We start from the raw sequence: 24,552 nt of genomic DNA on the forward strand, positions 1-24,552 counted from the left end.
TGGGGACATCAAAAAGCTCGATAATTTTTACCGAAGTGCTCTAGTAATGATTTTGCTAAAAATAAAGAAAATATGGTTTTATAATGTGTGATAAAATGTGGTAAATTTTGGTAAGTTAATCATGATACCTTTCAGCTTGTCTTAAAAACAAAATGTTAAACATAAAAACAAACGGTTAAATTTACTTTTTTGTTCAGTTTTGTACTTTTTACTAATTGCGTGGTAGCATGAACTATGAAAATCAGAAATTTCGGTTAACAGTTACCATATGAATGGAAATATTACTAAATGAATTCTTTAAATACGTATATTTTGGTTTTATGAAACCAGAACTATGGTTTATTTTTACCAGAAACATCATTATCATAATGCACCGAAATTTTAGTAGAATTTTTTTCCCTTCGTGAAGCTGCCATCAGATTAAATTAGTTACAAACGTTGCCAATAGAATAAACTAATTTTAAAAGTTGTCAATAGATTCAATTAGGTTCAAAAGTTTTCAAAAAATTAAATTTGTTTTACTAGCTGCCAACAGATTCAATTCGTGTCAAATGTTGCCCTGAATCACTCTCAGCGATAATTATCATAGATCATAGGTTGTTATCATCATCACCACGGTTATTATCATAAGTTAAAACTCGCGAAAGATGGTAACAAGATCATGGATATTATTGGCAATGGGGATTGCAGCAATTTCATCCAGCAATTTTTAAAAAAATACAAATCAAGAACCTGATGCTTGCGTGGAAAAACTCAAAACTGTCTTCGGAATAACTTGGTGAAATCATTGTAGTTTTCGCCATACTTGGTAGTTTAGTTAAATTCACAGTTATCACGGAAACTAGTTAGTTTCGATGTTTTGGAAACAAGATTCTCCTTATCTTTAACGTTTCAATATAAATTACAAAAATGTCGATGTTCATTACCTCAAGTCCACTACGAGAATAGGCTATCCGCATTTGTTTTTCGACATTAAAGACCGTTTCGACATTATTGCCTCAAATCCGTTACAAATGCAAACTTTTCGCAGGACGCCATAGATAGTAGTGAAGTGACGCAAATATTTACACAAAATTATAAAGTTCAAATAAAATATTTTCAAACGTGGACATTTATTCCCTGAAGTCCGCTACGAGAATTCACTTTATTCATGACGGAGGTTCTCTCTATTATCATCAGATGGCAGTACAATACGATGCGTATATAACTTCCTCCTGATGATACGAATGGATTGATTTACACCAATCTGAGCTGCTATGACGTCATAGGAGGAACAAAAGACTTCCGGTTCGATTTTTTTTTTGGGGGGGATAGTGAGCGAATAGGCTTTTTGCTTATGTTATAACTACTTCATTGCAATGAACACTGTTAATACAAATAAATTAAACTGAAAAAGTCATTGAAGATGAGTTTGTTTCGAAATTTTGGACGCTAGAATTGCCTTGCTTTTTTTTTTTAATTTCGATTCAAAATTACAGAGATAAAGACAATTATTAATTTAATCCGCTACATGAAATTGCTTTTCATCGACAGTTCATGTAACTCCAATGCTGTCAAAAATAGTATGAAGTGGCAAAAAGTAAAAGGTTTAAGTTAATTCGCTTTACATCGTATTACAGATTTCTTAGATAAATTCCTTAGATACATTGGGTAGATTATTTGGATAGCTTAGATAGCTCCTTACATAGATTCCTTAGTTAGCTTTAATAGATTCCTTGGATTGCTTAGATAGATTCCTTAGATAGTTTGGATCGATTCCTTCGATAGCTTTGATAGATTACTTGGATAGCTTAGATATCTCAGATAGCTCATATAGATTCCTTGGATAGCCTATATAGATTCCTAAGATAGCTTAAATAGGTTCCTAGGATAGCTTAGATATATTCCTTAGATAGCTTAGATAGATTCCTAGGACAGCTTAGATAGATTCCTAAGATAGCTAAGATAGATTCCTAGGATAGCTTAGATACATTCCTTATATAGCTTGCGTATATTACTTAGATATCTTAGATAGCTTAGATAGATTCATTAGATAGCTTAGATAGATTCTTTGCCTAGCATAGATAGATTACTTAGATATATTAGAAATACATTTAAATTCTATTGAAACGAAAAACCATTATTTAAAATTTTTTGAAGAGACAAATTATTACTTTGCTGTTTTGAACTTGGATGCTAAAACTTTGAAGCTTTTCTTTCAATAAAGAATTATTTTTTCATACTTTTTTCAATTTTAAAACTATATATCTTGAAACCTATGAAGGAAAACTACCGAAAATTTGAAATGTATATGTTTAAACTATTTCGCTTTAATTTGCTTTCAAGAAATTCGTAAATAATTTCGATATTTTTATTTTTTAAAGCATTAATAGTAAAAAATGCTGACAACAAATTAAAGTACAGACAATTTTATTCGAAATTTTCGAGAAAAAAAGATAGCTTTAACATTGTAACATTTCAGTAGTATCGAAAAATACAAGCATCAATTTTTATAATTTCTAGGGTGAAAATGACTTGAAGATTTATGATTATCTTTTGTATACTCTTGGTATGGCACAAAAGTATGAAAAATACAATTAAAGAATGTGTACGAAAAGTGAAAAAGTACGATGCATGTATAAGAAGAATGTGCCACAGAAATGCTTTTAAATACTTCTGCAATATACATTCTTAACAAAATTTTCCTTTTATTATAATAAAAAAATATGCACGTTACGCCTTTTTAAAATAGTTGATTAAAGCCATTGATAGAAAATGAGAGCATATTTATTTGCTGTATTTTTGTATGCTACAAAATTATAAAAAAAAAGGGATTCGTTATAAAATTATATAAGGGATTCATTAAAAATGATTTATAGAATATTTGTTGGCATTTTTTGTATGCAAGGTTAAAGGGGAGAAAAAGAGGGGCATTTGTACTGGGACCCAGACGTGATTCCTTATTAAAAAAAAAGAAAATAAGTGTTTCTTGTTCAATTTTGAATTAGTTTTTTTTTAAAGAAACTGAGAGAAAAATTCTTATGTATCTATAAAAACTACAATTTTGACTTAAGGTTCGTCCAAAACTCGACAAAATATGAAAATAAAACTCGTTGCATTTTGAGAAAAGGGTAAGCAATAAATTTTGTCCGGGGCCAGAAGTAGATTTGGCAGCATTTTCAGTATGCTTTTTGCAAGGTTAATTCAAAGAAGGAAAAACAGAAGAATTCCCTTATGTAGACTTATAAAAGAATTCCATTATAGAGACTGCAATTTTTAATAAAGGCTTGTCAAAAACTCGAAAATTGCGTAAATAAATCTTATATTTTGAAAGAAGGGCAAGCAATAAATGTTATCTTAGGGAACGTGGAACTTACACCAAGCCTTAGTTTTTGTATATTGCAAAACCAATCAGAAGATAAAAAATTGAAACAATGCCTGTATTTAAAAAAAATATTTAAAAACTGACCCTCTAATTACAAGCAAAAAAATATTTCGCACTTTTTTAATTATAAAAAACAATCTAATATTTACCAAAAAAAATCTGTTAGAATATCGGAATTATATTTATACTAAAAATAAAACATAAAATATAAAAAAAGTTGTTTGAAAGAATTTTTTTCTTCATTCAGATTCAAAAATTTGTCAATAATGGGATTCGTAAATCAAAGAAATTTCGAATATGAGTAAAATTCTTATTCGATCTCAATAACTGCAAATTTGATTAATTGTTTGGCAGTGAGCCATGTTTAGAAGATTTTACCTTTAAAGCAGAAAAAGACACCGGTGTTCATGCTGCATTTAATAACCATAAATTATTAAATTGCTAAATATAATGTTTTTCACTTATTTTGACCTAAATTAACAAAATAATAAAAAAAAGTGAAAAAATATGTTTAATAAAAATTCTGTATCAAAATGTTTGAGAAATCTTTTTAAGTTGATCGTTCTTAAATAAATGCGATAATTCAAATTTAAAAATTTATCAATAATGGGATTTGCGAATCAAAGAAATTTCAGCAATGACTTAAAATCTCATTAGATCTAAATAACTGCAAATTTGAAAAATTAATGTTTGGAAAAGTGCCGTGTTTGGAAGATTTTATCTTTAACATAGAAAAGACACTCGTACTTCATTACCATAAATTATTAAAATGCTAAATATAATATTTTTCACTTATTTTGACCTAAATTAATGCAAAATAATGAAAAAAGTTTAATGAGTGTTTAATAAAAATACTGCGTCAAAGGGTTTAAGAAAGTTTTATAAGTTGATCGTTCTTAAATAAGCGCGGGATTTCTGATGAGAAGAAGAGGGTTGGCGGTCGCCGAGAAAAGAAGGCATTGCATTTGGCAACCTACGGAGATATGGAAGTCATCCACAACTGTGAGTTACACAAGGAGAAAGAGAGAGAGCAGAGAAAGTGAGAGGTAGTTTCGTTTGACGTGCCAAAATCATGATCGTCCCATCGCCTACGGCACTACATCACCTGGTGTTCCTAACACTCATCATTGCTGCTATCACCTCCACAACTCAAGGTAAGTCATACAGGTGCTCTCTTTTTTTTTTCAATTAGAATTCCTTTACTTAGAACTATTTTACACAACATTTCAACTTGACGTTTGGAAAATTATAATCGTTCCAAAAATATGGTACAAAGTAATATATTGCCCCTTACATTTGTGTAAAAGAATTTTTTCTTCTTTTGGTTCCAAAAAACTTCTTTTTGTCTACATAATTTATTTATTTTTCCTTTAGAATTCTTTTACTGAAAACTATTTTACACGACATTTTAACCTGACTTTTGCAAAATTATAATCGTTCCAATAATATGTTACAAAGTAATATATTGTCCCTTACATTTGTGCAAAAGATTTTTTTTTTCTTTTGGTTCCAAAAAACTTCTTTTTGTCTACATAATTTATTTATTTTTCCTTTAGAATTCTTTTACTGAAAACTATTTTACACGACATTTGAACCTGACGTTTGGAAAATTATAATCGTTCCAAAAATATGTTACACAGCAATATATTGCTACTTACATTTGTACAAATTTTTTTTTTATTATTTGGAGCCAAAAAAACTTTCGCATTTTGTCTACATATTTTTAAAACAGACAAGGGAAAAGTTATTGAATTTGAAAGTTGTTTGAAGTTGTTGAAGAGTAGTTATTGATGTTTTAATTATTTTATTGTCGTGGAATATTTTAGTTTGGTGTTAGAAAAAAATATTATCGCTAAAATAAAATATGTTTAGAAAGCGTAAATTATTAATATTTTCATAAAAAAACTTATCATTTTATTGTTGGAGGTAAATTTCAATAACTTGTTAAAGCAATTTGACTTTCGTGCAGAAAAAAGAAACTTTTTTTTTACATTTGTGAAAAGGAAATCTACACTTTTTTACATTTGTAAGAAAGAAATTTTTTTCTTAAGTGCAGAAAACTTCAACAATTTTTAAAGATATTCTGAAAATAGACAGTAAAAAGTCATTGAGTTTGAAAATTATTTGAAGTCGTTGAATAATAGTTTATGAAATTATTTGAAGTTAAATGGTACCGTCATGATTATTTTATAGTCGTGAAATTATTAACGTTGGAAAAAATATTATCGCTAAAAAAATATGTTTAAAATTCTTAAACTGTTATTAACAGTTGAATAAAAAACTTATTCTTTTATTGTAGAGGGAAATATCGATAACTTGTTAAAGTAATTTGAAAGTTCCAAGCATCCGACAATTTATTTATTTCAAGGAACAAAAAGTTAAACTATTATTTTCCTAAAACATGTATTAAAACATATATATTCCGTCAATTCAATAATTAGCCAAGATAGTTTGATACTTTTTAACTCTTTATAATGAAAAACATTTAGATACAATAACCACAATATATATATATATATATATATATATATATATATATATATATATATATATATATATATATATATATATATATATATATATATATATATATATATATATATATTATAACCTAAAATAACTTCTTTAAATTATTAATATATAATATAAATAATATATAACAAGTATAATAATTCACTATGTTATAAAGTTGTTCTCATCGAGCTGAAAAACTTTTGAGATATTTTTAAACTTCTTAAAAAACTTTTGAGAACTTTTTGGGATCTTTTAAAACTTTATGCGCTTGAGTCACAGTTTTTAAAATTTTCTCATTATCATGAAACCTAAAAATTTCTTAATTTTATTTCTTAATTTCAAAAGCTCTAAAAACTTTCTTAATTTTATTTTAACAAAAAATTTCAGCAACTTTCATTCCTTTTTTGGAGAATTAAAATCGCATATAAAAGATTTTTATGTTTTTACGCACAGTTGATCTTTTAATGATAGTGGCTACAGTAATACCCACTGACATTTAATAAATATCTATAAAAATATTTATTAAAGTAATTCTTGAGTTTGCACAAAAAAATAAATATTTTTTTTTTTTTTTTTTTTTAAATCGAAATTTTATGAGTAACAAGCTTTTGAATGAAAATAAGGATTCTAAAATTTTTCAAGAAGTATGACCATAAAATGTGTATAAAATAAATATATTTTTATTTACATTAAAGAAAATACACGATATTTTATGTTAAAAAACTGTAATCCATTATAAAAGAAATCTATCATTTTAGTTTTTTTTTTGTCACAAATAACCCAATTCTGTACATATGATCCAATTGCAAAAAAACGAAATTGTTTTTTGTGTGTTAAATAAATTTTTAAATTTTATTTTTAATTATTTTTACGTTTAAAGAACAAACAAGGTAACTTAAAACACAACCTTCTAAATAAATAGCTGATATAGAGAAAAATCAATGAATATTACAAAACATAATTTTTTCTTGATGCACTTTTTAAACGGAAACATTTTATACCCGTAACATTCGTAAACTTTTTTTTCCAGAAATCTAATTTTCTTAGCGGTTTGATCTTCAACGTTCATAAACTTCATATTTGAATAATACCATAGTTCGGCGAATGACCTTGCTATACTTTAAATAAAAAATAATCACATTGAATTTGACATGACAAAAGAAGTACTAAAAGAAAAAAAATGAGTTTTTCAATTTAGAATTTTTTTATTAATTTTGACCCTTTTTGAAAAATAATATTACCATTGATACTTATAAATAATTTAAAATAATTTTAAATAGTTTAATTAAAAAATTAATGGATAGGAAAAAAAATGATCCAATTAAAAAAGAGAACACAATGGAAATGCAATAACATGGAGAATGAATGATTGCATTAAAATGAAAGGTATAAAGAATGAATGATTTCAATAAAATAAAACATATAGAGAATGAATGATGGAAACAAAGAGATAGCACATAAAACGTTAATTATTGCAATAAAACGGAAAGTGGTTGCCAACTGGCGAGCCGCGAAGTCTTTTTTTTTTGTGGTTCGTGAAAGAAAATATATTAGCTGTCGTTTTTTTGCGGACAATTTTCCTAAAAAATCTATATGGGTTTAAAATACTTTCGCTTAAAAAGACCTAATTTCTTCGTTTCTGTGAAACTTAACATACCAACGGTGCAAAAAAATTTATTTCTCAGGTTTTGCATCCAAGAAAATATTTATTCAAATACAAAAATAATCGTGTATGTTGCTTTTTTTATTTCGGTTTTTTGTATTTTGTGAATATAATTTAGCATATGCGTGTCAGAGATTTTCTCGAAGAAATTCACCCATTTAACTTCTTGAAACTACTCATTTTGGACGAAATTATTTAAGTTTGTAAATTTTAAAACGCATAAAAGAGGGAATGAATATCATGTTTCCTTTAAATTCCTTGACTTGAATATCGCATGTGTGGAAAAGAAGAAAAAAAATTATTTCAAATGCTCGATAATATATATATATATATATATATATATATATATATATATATATATATATATATATATATATATATATATATATATATATATATATATATATATATATAAACATGTAACAAAATATAAATCCTAAAAATTATATTTTTATTATAAAAGTTTATCAAGATTAAGCCGATCAAACAATAAAGAAAGCACTAGCAAATTAACAGATAACTGTCAAAAAATAATGGTGGACTAACAGAAATCTAATCGAAAGAAAATAATGAACTAACAAAATATTGAACTAATTATAATGAGCTAACAAAAAATAATGAAATAACAAATGATAATGAAATAACAAGAATAATTAATAGTCAAAAAGGAGGATGTAACAAAAACATTTAAAAAAAATATTATTGTTTTTTAAAGGACCGAGTCTAGTTCTTCCATCGAAATGTTTCTTTTTTGTAAAAACATGTAATTTTATTGAAAAATATACTCGTTCAATATTTTTTTTCAACGACAATATTTCATAAAATAAATTTATTTAAATTATGTTCAACCAGTCTTAATGAGAAATATTCAGAGACATAACAATTAGATATGATTTAAGCAAATCTAGTTATGATGGAAGATCATTTTGACTATTTTCAAAATCCTCGTTTGTAAACTTTACGTTTGATTACCATACTTAATTTGATTTTCAATATTTCTTACTATTTTAATTTAAAAGTTGTTTTGGGTATTATTTATCGAGTGACTGTCGATTCACATCGTTGATTCATACGTCCCGGGGCTGCAGGATGAAGAATGACCCTTTGAACTTAAAAATCATGAGCGTTCATTTCAAATGTTTAAAATTTTGTTTTAATTTCAAGCACATAATTTTTTACAAGTTTACAATTTTTCTAAGTTCAAGTTCAATTACAATTTTTTTCAGTTTCGTAAATGTCGCGAAGTATTTTATTTACACTTTTATTGTTATAACCGTCGTCGAACAGCCGACCGAATTTTCAGTTTTACGAATGCCAATGTACAATTCTGTATCCTTGAAATTTTGAACCCAATCCAGAAGTTTTGGGAGAAATTTGCCTTCATGGAGGACTTTTTGATGGAAGAAACATTTACATTTCATGGAGAGGAAAATCACGAAAACCTCCCATGGTTAGCTTGACGGCAAGGAGACTCTAACCCATGACCCGTCTACCAACGGTAGGGGGTAATATTTGAGGTGTTTGTTTCAACTTCCAGTAGAAGGTTCGATTATAATGATTTCCATTTTTTCAACATGATCTTTCGTATCATTTTTTAATATAATTATTAGTCGCAAAAAAAGTCTTTGGCAAGTGGCGAAAGTTGTTCCTCTTTTGAGTGTACTATGATTCGAAGCACTAATTTATTCTCAAAAATTAAAATATTTGAACTCCCTAAGGAACCACCACGCGGAATTTAATGTAGTAATGCATTAAAGAGAAATGACTGGGAAAAAGGAAATAGTCACATTCCACTCTGACGTTAGAGGAAGACTAAATATTGTGTGTGTATATACACCGAAGAGCCGTTGCATTATGACCACCCTCCATCTATAACAATGGGCTCGCCCAGGTTTTCATGGTTTCTCGCCCAGGTACAATGTTTTCATGGGGCACAGTAGGACCCATAATCCTCATAGAACAATCCCTGACATCTGTAAGCTACTTGAACATAGTTGCAGACCAGGTTCACCCATTCATGGCAACAGTTTTTCCTGCGGGGGATGGTGTTTACCAACAGAATAGTGCCCCATGTCATAAGGGTCGAATCGTCATGAATTGGTTCGAGGAACAATCCAGTGACTTTTAAGTCATATCTTGGCTCCCAAATTCACCTGACCTTAATTCAATAGTGCATTTGTGGTCCTACTTGGAAAACCAAATTCGTGCTGCCACGCTACCCCTCGCAATGTGAGGGAATTGCAGGACCAGTTGGTGAGCGTTTGGTACCAGATACCTCAGACTATCGATCTATTACTACCTTGTGGAATCAATGCCACGGCGGGTGCTAGCAGTTTTGAGGGCTAAAGGTGGTCTTGCATGCTATTAGCAGGGTGGTCATAATGTAATGGCTCTTCGGTGTATATATATATAAAGAATAATTTTTATCTTAGGATAATTATTCTTTATTTAGAAATATCGCATTAAATTATACCAATAGATGTATTTTGTGGAAGACTATTGGTTTTTTCCCATTTATTGTTTTCTTTTTTATATTATTTTATCTTTATATTATTTTATTATTTGTGTTTATATATATACATATTAAAAATAATTTCTAACAAACTATGAAAAATCTTTTAAAAATGATGCAGCAAAAATCGAAAAATAATCTCGGAGTAATCAAGAACAATTTCTTACAGAAAAATTATGATCAACGCTGTTTATAAACCACCAACTTTTCAAGAGTAACACTTTGAAGTATTGCAATAAAGGTGTCCCACAACCTACTCTACTTCTTTTCTTACTTACTTCCCTACCTTTGCTGATAAATTCTATTAACTGTGGTCTTTTCATTTCTTCTTTAGAATCTGTAAACCAGCGGTTTTCATGCTTTTTAGTTCTGCAGACCACCAATTTAGTGAAAAAAGAAAAACATAACTTTAAGTCCCCTCACTAAGTACTAAACATGTGAAAGATTTAAAAATTTTAATGTAATCTATCTAAAACTTTTAATGTATCTGACACTTTTTATACTCAATTAACGTACGCATTAAAGCAGCTGACGGAAAATCAGAATAAATACACGAAATATGAATTACAAAATAAAGAAAATAAACCAAAAAAAAGTATTAAAGTGCTCGTCGGTAGCCAGATATCTTGGTTTAAACTCTCAACTTCAACCGGCGTTAACGACCTACCTGTGAGTCTGGTACTATGGTAGGTAGCCACTGTTGTTGGCTAGTTAAATAAAACAGCACTTTCAAAAGTCTCTCTTACTTTGCAATGCGTTAGTCTAATAAGAATAGTCTCCAAAATTTTTTAAGTAATCTAACAAGAACCGTGATGGCTCAGGGGATAGTGCGTTGGCCTTCCAATGAACTGAACCAGGTTCGATTCCCAGCAATCGCTGGTAGATGTGAATTCCGCATCCGGTATGCACCGACCACAGTGCTGGTGTAAAATATCCTCAGTGGTAGACGGATCATGGATATGAATCCCCTTGTCGTCAGGCTAACAGTGGGAGGCTAACAATGGGCTCCTCTCTATGTAACGCAAATGCTGGTTATTTCTATCAAAAAGTCCTCTACGATGGCAAATTAATCTCAATACTTGATCCAGGAGTTAGCTTGTCTTCTGGATTGGGTTCAAAATTACCAGGCTACAAAGTTTAACATTAGTAGTCGTAAACCTAAAATTGGGTCGGCTGTTCAACGATGGTTATAAAAAAAGTTATCTGACACTTTTTATGCCTATTGCAGTGAGCTTAAATATATTTAAGGCTAATTAGAAAATACATCTTTCATTGATATATTCCCGGCAGTTTGAAATAAACCCAGAGATGTGAAGGCTTGTTACAAATAGCGGTATGGAAGATTTACAGTAATAAGACTTAGCATATTTAGTCAGAATACTTTTTCACACCTCTCTCAATCAGCTTAAAGGCATGTAAGCTGACTGTAATAAACCTTAAAAATATCGGTTGTCTAAGTTTTCTGCCACCGAAAAAAAAATGCAATTCTTTAATGTAAAATACAATTAAAATTTCCTCACGCAATTGTTATTTTAGAAACTGGAAGCATAGTAAAGAACTAACATCGAAAATTAAAAATAAATTTAGTTTTACTTTAAATATATAAAACATAGCAATTTTTTATTGAATGAATGAATGCAAATCGTAGGAAAATTTAATGTCCTTAAACATAGAACTTTTTTGTTTTCTATTCAGGTTTCAACCTAGACAAAACAAACGTTTAAATCGCGATAGAATTTTTGGTTAAAAAAGTAAAGTATTGTAAGTAGTTTTTTAAAGTTTCAATTTCGTTATTGGATACAGGAATTTCGTAGAGGTAAGAAGAAATCGTAGTTCGATGATCAATGTAGATATCATTGTTGTATTTATGCTTTAGAAATTATTAGGGAATGGATTTTTTTCTGTTATAAAATAAATATAATGAAATTTGGAATTAAATTTTATAATCTTGATAGTTAGCTCTAAAAAATACAGTCCTTTTTTTTTACTGACCACCGGAAATTCGAGTACAAAGGAGTAAATTTTTTTAATTTGTTTTCACTAGCCGTAGAAAACTTATTTACTTGAAATTTTCCATGTTTTTTGACAAGTAATCCAAGGTTTGCACATTTTTTTTCGCTTTTAATATCATTTTCCCAGCTTGCAGCCTATTTGATCAATACATCGTATGGTTGTATCACGTAAGTACAATTTGACAATGAGACAAAACCGTACGGTTAATTTGCATTTGTCATAAAATTGTCATATTTGTCATAAAATTAATTTCAATGACTGTGGATATGGATTTAAACTAATTTGCTCAATGATATTCGTAAGATTTGACTGAATCATTTTCGTTTTTTTTTTTTTTTTTTTTTTTTGATTCACTAAATTGGCGGTTGGCAATACTGTGATTCTCGCAGTTGACCAAGTAGAAAATATTTTATCTCGCGGACCGACCACCTCATTTTTTTGGGGAAGGGGAAATTTTTCTTTACAGGATGCCTCTCTCAAAAAAAATTAATTAAAAAAAGTAATTCAAGGTGGCAAGTTTTCAAATAAACACAATGCATATTTTCAATGAAATTTTTATAGAACCGTGGTGGCTCAGGGGATAGAGTGCTCACCTCCCAATGAGGTGAACCGGGTTCGCAACCCAGCGACGACTCTTCGATACGAATTCCGCACTCGGCTTGCCCTGACCACAGTGCTGACGTAAAATATTCTCAGTGGTAGACGGATCAGGGGTTAGAATCCCCTTATCGTCAGGCTAATCGTGAGAAAGTTTCATGGTTTTTTTATCTCCGAGTAACGCAAATGCCGGTTAATTCCACCAAAACGTCCTCCACAAAGACAAATTTCTCCCAATACTTGATATAGAAGTTCCCTTGTCTTCTGGATTCGATTCAAAATTACAAGCCTACGGAGTTGAACATTGGCAGCCGTAAACCTAAAATTGGATTTGCTGTTCAATGACGGTTATATAATGAAATTTTTATTGACCAAGCCTGAGAAAGAAAATTCAAATGATTAATTAAAGTTTACTTAATAATTACAATAAAAGTAGTAATATTTAATCAGTTTGACTTCACATCAGTGGGAATGCTGTACGACTGACGGTACCTACGCAAATATTATCGTTCCTTAGCACTTCTTTCTCGGTTATTAACAATTGTTTTCTCACAGACTTCAAAAATGATGCTCACGGTGGTCTATGGTCACTTTTGGATGACGGCTGTAGTAGAGGTCACCACCTTACGTCATCCCATTGACTTCATGATTCACAAGCTCCTACCCTCATAACGTCACCCTTGTTCCCGTGTCACAATTTTTATTCTATGCGGAATTCGATAAAGTTTTCTTAAAGTTCTTAATTTTTAAAGCAGCATGTTCATCATTCTGCATTGCACGATTTTTGCATGAATAGTTTCGTCGATATGAATGAACCGAGGTTAAAAAGTTCGGCTTCCAGGTAAGCGTGATTGGAGTTTGCAAATAAGATGCTGCATGCAAAGTTGATTTGTATTGGTCAAATTTTATTTAATAACTGCCGTTGAACAGCCGACCCAATTTTTGGGTTTACGACTATTAATGTTCAACGCCGTAATCTTGTAATTTTGAACTCAATGCAGAAGACAAGGGAACTCTTGGATCAAGTATTGGGAGAAATTTGCCCTCGTGGAGGACTTTCTTATGGAACTAATCCACAATTGAGTCACATGGAGAAAAAACCCACGAAAACATCATACGGTTTACCTGACGGCATTGGGACCAGTGATCCGTCTACCACTGAGGATAATTTACGTCAGTACTGTGGTAGTTGCAAGCAGAATGCGGAATTCGTATCGATCAGTCATCGCTGGGATTCGAACCCGGGTCACTTCATTGGAAAACAATCGCTCTATCCCCTGAGGCATCACGACTCGCATTGGTCAAATTTGCTTGAATAGGGCAGTATCGATGAGTTCAGGTTGAAAAGTTTGCTCCCTTGTAGTGGGATTGAAGTTTAGTTACGCCATTCTTTATTCATGAGTCGTTTTAACTATTCCAAACATTCGATTTAGGGCAATCGTTTCCACACACTTTTTTCTACTTGCGTTTACAGATAGAAAATATAAAAAAGAAAAATATAGTATTTTTTATTGGACATTTGGTATTTTACTTGTAATGTTAGGTCAGATAAAGTGAACACAGGGTCTTTTTCTTCTTCTTTTTTTTTCTTTTAAATCCACGAGCTCCTATTTTTAACTCAAAATTTACTTATTTGAATTCAGGTATCTACATTTATTTGTTAATCGAGCAGCGAGAAGAAATTATTTTTAAAACAAAATGATAGAAGATGTACATATTGATTAAATAAGTTCCTTTATCAGTTTTACAATTTATGCGATTAAAGCTAAAAATATTACCTCATTTTAAATTCGCTTTAGTTTTTTCATGTGCAAGTCATGGGGTCGTTAGCGAAGGTGACCAATGGGTATATGTTCCCTCAACAATTACAAATTACTCAGAAAGTTCAACTAATATTTCACTAAAAAAAAAAAAAAAAAACTTCAGATATCATCGATTTGAGCCGCGATGGCTCAGGGGATAGGGAGTTCGCCTTCCAATGAGGTCAACCGGCTTCAAATCCCGGCGATGGTTGGTCGATACGAATTCGCACCCGGCTGACGTGAAATATCCTCAATATTAGACGGACCATAGGTTAGAGTCCCGTTACCGTCAGGCTAACCATGGGAGATTCTCGAGCTCTTCTTCTCCACGTAACTCAAATGCGGTACGGGTTAGTTCCCTCAAACAGTCCTCCACAAATTTCTCTCAATACTTGATCCAGGAGTTCCATTGTCTCCTGGATTGGGTTCAAAATTACAAGGCTATAGAGTTGAACATTAGTAGTCGTAAACCCAAAAATTGGGTCGGCTGTCAACGACGGTTATAAAATTATAAAATAAAATATCATCGATTTAAATTTAGTTAGGTTTACAACAAGCTAAGAAATTAAAAAAGAATATTAATCACTTTTCAAATATTTGGCAGATGGAAGGAAAAAAAAATTTTTTTTTTTCAAATATGAATTTTTGAGAACTATTGCTATTGCGTATTTCAATTTTATCTACCTTAAAATTCCAACCCTCATTGTACAAGTTATATATTTAAGTCCAATTCCCTCGAATTTTAACAGTTAGAAGTAACTTAATTGAAAGAAGTTCGCGCATTGATGATAGAGTAAGTTACCTGCGTTACTTTTCTTCCGAAAAAAGGTAACAAAAACAGCAACTCATCACGAATTATTTCAAGAGAAAATTCCATAGACTGTAAAAGAGATGGGGATAAAAAAACTGGTTAAGTACTAGTTGCAGTTTTACTTCCTTTATTTACGACTTACGAAAAGACAAGAAGAAAAAACTGCATTTGTTAAGTATCACTTCTTCCAGTAAGAATGTTAAAAAAAAAATGAAAAAGAAACTAACTCTAAAGTATATGACTGTTAAGTGCAAAATAATTTTTATTGATAAAAAAAACTGGAGTGTGCAGCTTAAATAGCATTCTTCAGTCTTTGTGGGAAAAAAATAATTAAAGAAAAAGAAGATGAGGTAAAAGCGGGAAGGACGTTTTCAATAACCTGTACCGCTCCAAGTTCTCCACTAGTATTTGTCTGTCAAGGTCGTTGCGTCTTTCGCTTTTTTTTTCTTCACCTCTTCATTCATTTGTTTTTATTATCATGGATAACTATTTTTATTTTATTATTTTCTCATTACACATATATCGGCAGGATTAAAATAAGCAGAACAGATGACGATGGAACAGACTAGAACTCGTGGCTCCATCAGACCGTTGAACTTGCCAAAAAGTCGTCACCAACGCTCCGTACCGGGGGCAAATGGATGGAAAGATTTTAGATTGAAACGCTTTTTTAAGAACTTGGAGATAAAAAAAAAAAATGTGGCGTAATTGCTTTTAATAATTTTATGGGAAAAAATTTATGTGATTTTTTTAAGATCGTAAACAATGGTTCAATATTTTTTATTAAAGAGTTTTGATAAGTGCAAAAATTGAAAAAGTCTGAAATTCATTTTCAAGATAGTAGCAAATAGAAGAGAAATTTTCAGATTGAAAAGCTCTTCTAAAAGTTGAAAAAAACAACAACTTGCATTTGTCTTGGCAGTTTTGAGGACAAAAATTTATGTTAATTTATGAAACATTGTTCTATTTCGTTTCCCATAGGAAATAGGAAATCTCATCGGAGTTTTGAAAAATACAATAAATTGAAATTTCAATTAAAATCTGAAATTCATTTTCAAGATGGTAGTAAATGGAAGAGAAATTTTCAGATTGAAACGCTTTTCTAGAAACTTGAAAAAAAGCAACAATTTGTATTTTTCTTTGATATTTTTGAGGACAAAAATTTATGTGAATTTTTGGAACATTGACTCGCTCTATTTCGTTTCCTATAGGAAATTAGATTGATTCAATTTTTATTTAATGCCTAGAATTTTACAAGTTAAAAGAGCAAAAGCGGATTTAAGATTAGAATTAAATTTAATGATCAACGATAATGTGATAACATGGGTGGACTACGTTACCAAATTAGTATTCCTAAAGTTATCTGAATCCTGCTTATTTTGTTTATAGTAATTCTATGAAAATGCGTTACTATAAAACTAAATAATTAAAAATTAACAGTAAATGAAACGAAAAGAAATTGTTTGAAAAGGCAAAATTAACGGAAAAGTGATACTATTTCGCTTATGGGAAAGATAAAAAAATCACCACGCCATTATTGACGCTAATAATGTTTATTGATTTTAAACAAAAATTATATATTAGAATTAAAAAAAAAATGCATTATGTAGGGGAGAGTGGGGTCAATTGTAACATTTTTTACTTAACTATTTTTAACTAACAAAAAATCCAATATATTATTAGTATTAATTGACAGACGAGTAAAGTAGACTATTCTCTACTAGAAAAAAGAAAAAATACCTTATTTTAAATGCTATTATATTAGTTATTAACAATTTTTGACAGTCGTGCAATTGTAACAGTTCATAAATTCAACTAAATCATAGTTAATTATACATATAATCATAGTTGTGATATATTTTTTATTGATCAAAGTAGTAGTGATATTTTAGGAGTAAAAATAATAATGAGCAGGGACCTAAAGGGTTAAACTTTTAACTTTAAGGGGTTAAAAATTTTAATTTATGCTGTGAAAGGTGACAAATAAAATAATGCACATGCAACATAATATAAATGATATAGGAAACTATTGGTGGTTCTTAAAGAGTTAAGTAATGGTTTGTAAACATAAGATTATTTATTTTCAGCTGTTACAATCGTCCCTTTACTTATTGTTACAATTGTTCCCAAGACTCCATTTCAGCTTAATTTGTTAAAAACAATGCTAGTTAATTAACAAAGCTAATTTTTTTTATTAAAATGTTAATTAAGGTGTCCACTTACATATTCGGTTAATAATTTTTATTTGTTCAAACAAAATTACTTTGTTACAATATAATATTCTTATACCAAAAAAAGTACTTACGTAGTGTTAAAATATCTTTTGCGATGTAACTCTTTCAAAAGTACATAAAAATGGTTGCCAGCAGGGGTGTACATGTAGATTTATTAAATACACCTTGTACGCCACCTAGGAACCAAATCTAGAACCCGACACTCGAAATTTTTGCTCTGATTCAATCGTACCCTGTTACAATTGACCCCACTCTCCCCTACTAAAAATCGAAATTAATGTAGTAAAGGTATTTATTCGTTTAGAGGAACTAAAAAAATCGTGTCATTATGGACGCCAATGCTTAATTTTGATAATATGTATTTTATTTTATAACCGTCTTTGAACAGCCGACCCAATTTTGGGTTTACTGCAACTAATGTTCAAATCCGTAGTCTTGTAATTTTGAACCTAATCCAGAAGAAAAGGAATCGCCTGGATCAAGTATTGAGAGATATTTTGATAGAACTAAACCGCATTTACGTTACAAGGAGAGGAAAACCACGAAAATCTCCATTGTTTAGCAAGGGGACTTTTCTTTCCTTCCAGACGTGGATACGTACCTAGGTTAGTAAAACCATTACCCTTTTAATCCGCGTCTGGCCACTATTCCAGCCAACCTCACGTGCTTAATCAGTGGCAATTATTTAAAAGTTCAAGAGAAAGGAGGTTGCAATTTTGTTTTCCTGTATACAGAAATATTCATTTGAATATAGTTTAGACAAAAAAAAATTTATAAGTAAATATGACATAAAAAGTAATAATAAATGAATTTTGAAAAGTAAATTATTAAATAAAAGGTTAATAAATAAAAAAAATTTTTTTAAGTTCTCCATGAAAATTTTGATTTTTAGGTATTAAATAATAAAACAAAGTAATTAAAATGTTATAATAATAAATAAAAAAATTGAGTAGAAAAAGATATACAATATTTACAACATATAGCTAAGCATTCCAAAATATATATATAGCTTTTTTTTATATTTAAAATTTAAGAATATTATCATTATCAGAAAGAAAATTCATTACTAATAATAATTTGGTTTTAAGTGCATTGTTAGTTATGAAATGTTTTTACCAGGTTGGTAGATTAGTGATATTCGATGCACGAGTATGCCATGAAGCTGTAGAGATGCATTCAGTAAGATAGTGTTCTGGAGTGCCCAGAAGGCCGCATGTACAATGATCATTATCTGAGATGTTTAGATATTTAAAATAACATGGAAAAGGACCATGCCCAGTTAAAAACCAGATTTCTTAATTTGATGGTATCGTCTTAAAATAATCTACTTTATTGATAAATTTATATAATCTTCTTCCCTTATCTGAATTGTTCCAATAATGTTGCCAAATTTGGGACAAAGAGTTCCGAAGTTGATTCTTGAAATGTGAGATCGGGAAAGGATATGAGTAATTTTGTTGTTTAGTTGTCGACAATTTAGCTAGGTCGTCTGCATTTTCATTACCTGTTCTATCGTCATCCATGAGATAAGTATATTTGTATTAAGGAGTAATTTTTGTATTTTAGCCGAGAGTGAATTTTTCGTTCCTGGGTTGATTAGAGAATATAGTACTGATTTAGAATTCGACCAGATTGTATATTTTTTAGATGCCTTAAATGAAGTCTGCGATTTGATAAATCTAATGCATTCTAAAATAGCAAGTTGTTCAACTTGGAAGACTGAGTTGTTATTATTAATTGTGTAATGATTGGAATGATTTATGTTGAAGAATGCAAAACCAGTTCCAGTATTTGTTTTCGAACCGTCTGTGAAAATTTTTTAATGGATCTAAGTGTTTATAATTTTTATTTTCTGCTAAACTGATTAAATTAGTGATAGACTGAGAAGGGTGAAAAATCGGTATTGTTTGTTTTTATTCATAAGCACTGTATTGATAATTTATATTGTTATATGTCTTTTTTGAGTTGAGTTATGATTATTGAACACGACAACGACGCAATCTGCTCTGAGAGTGGTGGGAATCCAGCTGAGACTTGTAGAGCAGTTGTGGGAGTGGAATGGTAGGCTTTTGTGATATTCAGAAGAAATTTCCGTTGGATTGAGTCTAAAGTTCTTGAGATTCTAGGTGAGATTTTTTGTGCTCATGCATATGAACCGTGGGCTAAGGAAGGGATTATTACAGTTTTATATATGAGTTTACGAGCTCTCTGGTGTATGCCCCAGGATTTTGTATTAATTTTATAAAGAGAATCTAACCCATGATCCGTCCACTGAGGTTATTTTACGCAAACACTGTGGTCGGTGCGAGAAATTCGTATCGACCAGCCATCGCTGGGATTTGAGCCCAATTCACCTCATTGGAAGGCGAACACTCTATCCCTTGAGCCAACACGGCTCGGTAATATGTTTTAATAGAAATAAAAATAAATAAATAAAATAAAATGAACAAAGTACAGGGATGGGATGGACAAACTACTGCCCGCTGGAAGATTTTATCCGGCCCGCGGATAGAATTTTAGCTTGGCTACCAAAATGGCTATACAAGAAGGGGAGGGCAATCAATATCGAAAACAATAACAAATATTTATTTAAACAAAACAACGAGTTCCATATTATTAGGGTGGAACCCTTCAGATTATAAAGTTATACATTAGAAGACAATTAATTCAAGCCAATGCTTACTGCTTGGTGGTTCAATGTAGACTGATTATCAGCCCTCTGGTGGGGAGATTTCAAATTAATTAAATTTACATCTACATTTCTCAACACTTTCCACCTGATAATTTTAAAGTAAAAATTATCGCAAAATAATATACAATAGCTAAACAATAATTCTACATTATATCAAACATTATTTAAACACATTACAAATTAAAATATAAAAATAAACACTAATCAATTATAAGACAGTAAAATATAATTTGAAACATCAAATTTAAAAGAATAGTAAATTATTAAAATATCATTAGAATGTTAATTATCTTTTTAAGAGGTTCTTTAATGCTTCTCATCAACCGTTCATAAAATCCTCCCCGCCATGGGGCAAGCTCAACAATAAACTTCCATGCAATACCTTCAGAGGAAATGAAATTTTGAAATTCTTCTCCTCTAATAATAGAAAAGAAGTACCTTATATCTCGTGAAGCAGCTTTAAAAGTTGCTGCGTTATCAGAATGAATAGTTTTACAGTTATTTCTTCTTGACATGAAACGGCGTAACGCTAAGATAAATTTATTCGTAGACAAATCGGAAATCAGTTCTAAATGTACAGCCCGTGTGACTGCACAAGTAAACACAGTAATATAAGATTTCAAAACTTCATCTTTATGTTTTACGTAAATAAGCCCAGTAAAATCAATTCCAACCACTGAGAAAGTTGGAGACTTTGAAATTCTATCTTTAGGCAGCTCTCCAGTACGCTGATTGGCTGGTTTCGCAAAGTGTTTTCTGCAATTCATGCATCTTCCAATTATTCTTTTCACTAGTTGTCTGACTTGTGGAATCCAATAACTTTTTCTAATCTGCGAAAGAGTGACATTAACTCCATTATGAAGCAACTTTTTATGTTTTTCGGTGATCAAAAACTCGGAAAATTTCGAATTCTTGGGTAGCAGTATAGGATTAACTGCTTCAGGATCCACTTCAGATTGAAACAGTCTACTGCAAATTCTTAATATCTGTTTTTCATCTAGGTATGGACGAAGACAAAATATGCTGGTGCTATTTTTAATATCTTCCTTCTTCATCAAAGTTTTAATTTCTTCTTCATAATAGTTATTTTGCGCCTCCTTTATTAAAATAACTTCGGCTTCTTTCAATTCTTCAGTAGTTAATGGACCTTTCAGTTTGTCATAATTTCGACAGTTTTGGATAAACCGCTTTGATCAAGCCACAATTCTTTTCACCTTTAATAAAGAACTGTAATTTTCTAAAATCAGTAAAGACTCTTTAGAATCTGTGAGGCAACTGTGTTGAGAAATAACGCTGTCTCTAAGTTCGAAATCAACTGAATGCTGCTGATGATTAATTTCAGTATTTTCTTGAGGCCACTTACTTTTATCCTCTATGAGCCAAGGTGGCCCGAATTTCCATAAGTTATCATCAACAAGGCTTTTTAGTGATTCTCCTCGAGTTAATTTATCAGCAGGATTTGAACTTCCTGGACAGTGTTGTCAAAGTTTAGGATCTTTCAGAGTTTGAATTTCAGACACTCTGTTTTGCACGAAAGGTTTCAAAGAGATGTTATTCTTTATCCAAAAATATGTAATTTGTGAATCTGTCCACAAATAAAATTGTTGGCAAATGTCACTAAACAATTTGTGTAAATAATCATAGATTCTAGCACCAATTACCACTGACATAAGCTCTAAGCGGGGCAATGTTAAAGTCTTGATTGGTGCTACCCTACTTTTGGACATAATGAATGAGGTCTTAACTTCGTTCGAAATATTTGCATATCAGAAATACGCTACAGCACCATAGGCCTTTGTGCTAGCATCAGTAAAAATATGAACGGCAATTTCTTTCTTATTATCACAGTTATCGAAATATTTCCGTTCCATAAAAAAGTTCTTTAAATAATGAATTTCAGAAATCCAATTGTTATAGTCTGTTTCAATATCTAGAGGCAGAGGGTCATCCCAATCGAGTCCAGCCTTCCAAATGTATTGCAGCAAAATTTTCATCTTAATAACAAAGGGAGAAATTAAACCGATAAGATCATAAATTTGAGCTGTAAATTTTAAAACAGTAGGTACGCTTGGTGCACTAATTTGACTTAGATGATGACTGCTCTAAATTTTTATATTCAATCAATAGTACATCACTTTCTGTATCCCATCGAAGACCTAACACCTTTGCATGTGCAATTGATTCATTAATGGAAGTACCATTTTGAATCCATAATTTCTTTAGTTCGTTTGAATTAGAATTAAATTTCCGTAAATTCATACTCGCGGATTGCAAAATATTTACAGCATCAGATGACAGTCGATATGCATCATTAACTGTATCAGTTCCCCAGTACAGATCGTCCACATATAACGAAGAATTTAACATTTTAACGCAATCGGGTTTGTCATTAGCATATTTTTTAATGTGGTACTTTATTATTGCCTTTAAAATGAAAGGGGAAGTGGTAACTCCGAACGGTAACCTTTTCATATTCATAATTTCAAAACCTTCGCAATTATCATAATCAATCCAAAGAAATTTTAAATATTTGCGCTCATTTTCATCTATCTCTATCATTAAAAACGCCTTCTCAATATCACCAGAAAATGCAATTTCATGCTTTCGAAAATTTAGTATGACATCCAAAATATTCGGGTTCAAATTTGGACCTGACAATAACATATCATTAAGGGATTTTAAACCAATATCCTTCGAACTAGCATCGAAAACGATACGAACACGAGATGTTTCTTTATTGGGTCTTAAAACAGCTGTATGCGGCATGAAATAACCAGAATTAATGGATTTATCCTTACATTCCTCAACGATTCCATCTTTTATCTGATCCTCAATAATTTTTGCATACGTGTCAAAATATTCTTATTTTTACTTAATTTTATCATTAAATTATCAAACCGTCTTTTGACAATCGAGAAATTACTATCAAGATCATCGGGATTTGAACTCCAAAGTAATCCGGTTTTATAACGATTGTTTTCATATTTTAAATTGCTTTCAAAATTATCAATTGTTTCTTTATCTTTTAAAGATAAAATTTCAAACTCCTTGGTGATACCTAAGGAATCGAGTGACCAGAATTTTCTTAAATCAAACATATCACCTGATTCAATTACACTTTTCATAACCGCTATGTTTTGGGACAATGTATGCTCCCGTTTATAACTACTTCCACTAATCACCCAACCAAGAACAGTTTTTATTGCACACAGGCGATTATTTATAGTTATCTTTTCATATAAAAAAAATTCCCAGAATAAATCTGAACCAATTAAAAGTTCTATACTCAGCAAATTATCATTATCTTCCAAATAAGAATCAGCCATATCAATTTTATTTTTATTCATAAATTCAATTACTTTGGGGTCGGGAGGTTCAACTTTAACTCCAGTAATGCATGGTATGACAAGAGTTCTAATTTTAGTTCTAAAATCCGCATTCTTTTTGAAAATTTCAAATTCAACAACAGAATAAGCCTTTTCCGTTGCTCTTTGCATTCCAAATGAATAAACTGACAAAACTTCGTAAGCAACCGGTTTTAAATTTAAATTATTTGCAACTCGTTCAGACAAAAACGAACGCTGGCTGCCATTATCTAAAAGAATTCTTGTCAATTGAGACGAAGAATCTGATTTAACTTCAGTAGTACAAGTCTGCAAATAAACCCTTTTAGAACATTCAACTTTTTTATTATTACATTGGGAAACAGAACTAATAACTTCCTCATTGGAAATGCTTGATGGTGGAGTTTCATTAGAAACTGCAGCCAAATCAGAAGATTCATTTAACTTTTCCTCAGCGTTTTGAATTTTAATAACTTCAGCATTATTTATCCCCTTATTACCTCCCAAACAAATAGACCCATGATGACTTAATCCCTTACATTTATAACAAGGTAATTTATTTACACGACAATTCTTGCTTACATGAAACAATTTAAAACACTTGAAACAACGATTAGAATTTTTCAATAATTTTACCTTGTTTTGGGAAGACATATTACATTTGAAAGCGTCATGGGGTTCAGAGCAAAAACTGCATATTGACTGCGTCATCTGTGCATTAAGCGCAGTAGCTGAGGGCGTGCCTTTATTAAAATTTCTGTTTATATACCTATTTTGCTCGTTACGCAAATTATAGCTACCTCGATGGTTATAGTTAGTCTTTTCATCATTTAAAAACGCAATAAATTTAACGCATCATTCCATCATTTCATCATTTAAAAACGCAATAAACGCAATAAATAAAATCAAATAAATTTTACAATTTTAGAAAGTGATTCATTTTTATGGATAGTATTTTCAAAAGAATCCCAAAAAGAATTAAAATATTTCGGATCTCCCGAAAAAG

General features: G+C 30.5%; 1 protein-coding gene across 1 annotated transcript in view; it reads left to right on the forward strand.

The window, feature by feature from the left end:
- Nucleotides 1–4,327: 4,327 nt before the first annotated feature.
- The window catches only part of Fs (Follistatin), an 85,518-nt gene continuing 65,293 nt past the window's right edge, over nt 4,328–24,552 (forward strand). Inside the window, exon 1 of the mRNA XM_016048570.4 lies at nt 4,328–4,518. Coding sequence (XP_015904056.1) covers nt 4,437–4,518 — 82 coding nt within the window. The 5' untranslated portion in view covers nt 4,328–4,436. The remainder of the gene's footprint in view (nt 4,519–24,552) is intronic.

The sequence above is a fragment of the Parasteatoda tepidariorum genome, chromosome 7, assembly GCF_982258835.1.
Source record: "Parasteatoda tepidariorum strain Cologne lab strain chromosome 7, Ptep-v5.0, whole genome shotgun sequence".
Taxonomy (NCBI): domain Eukaryota; kingdom Metazoa; phylum Arthropoda; class Arachnida; order Araneae; family Theridiidae; genus Parasteatoda; species Parasteatoda tepidariorum.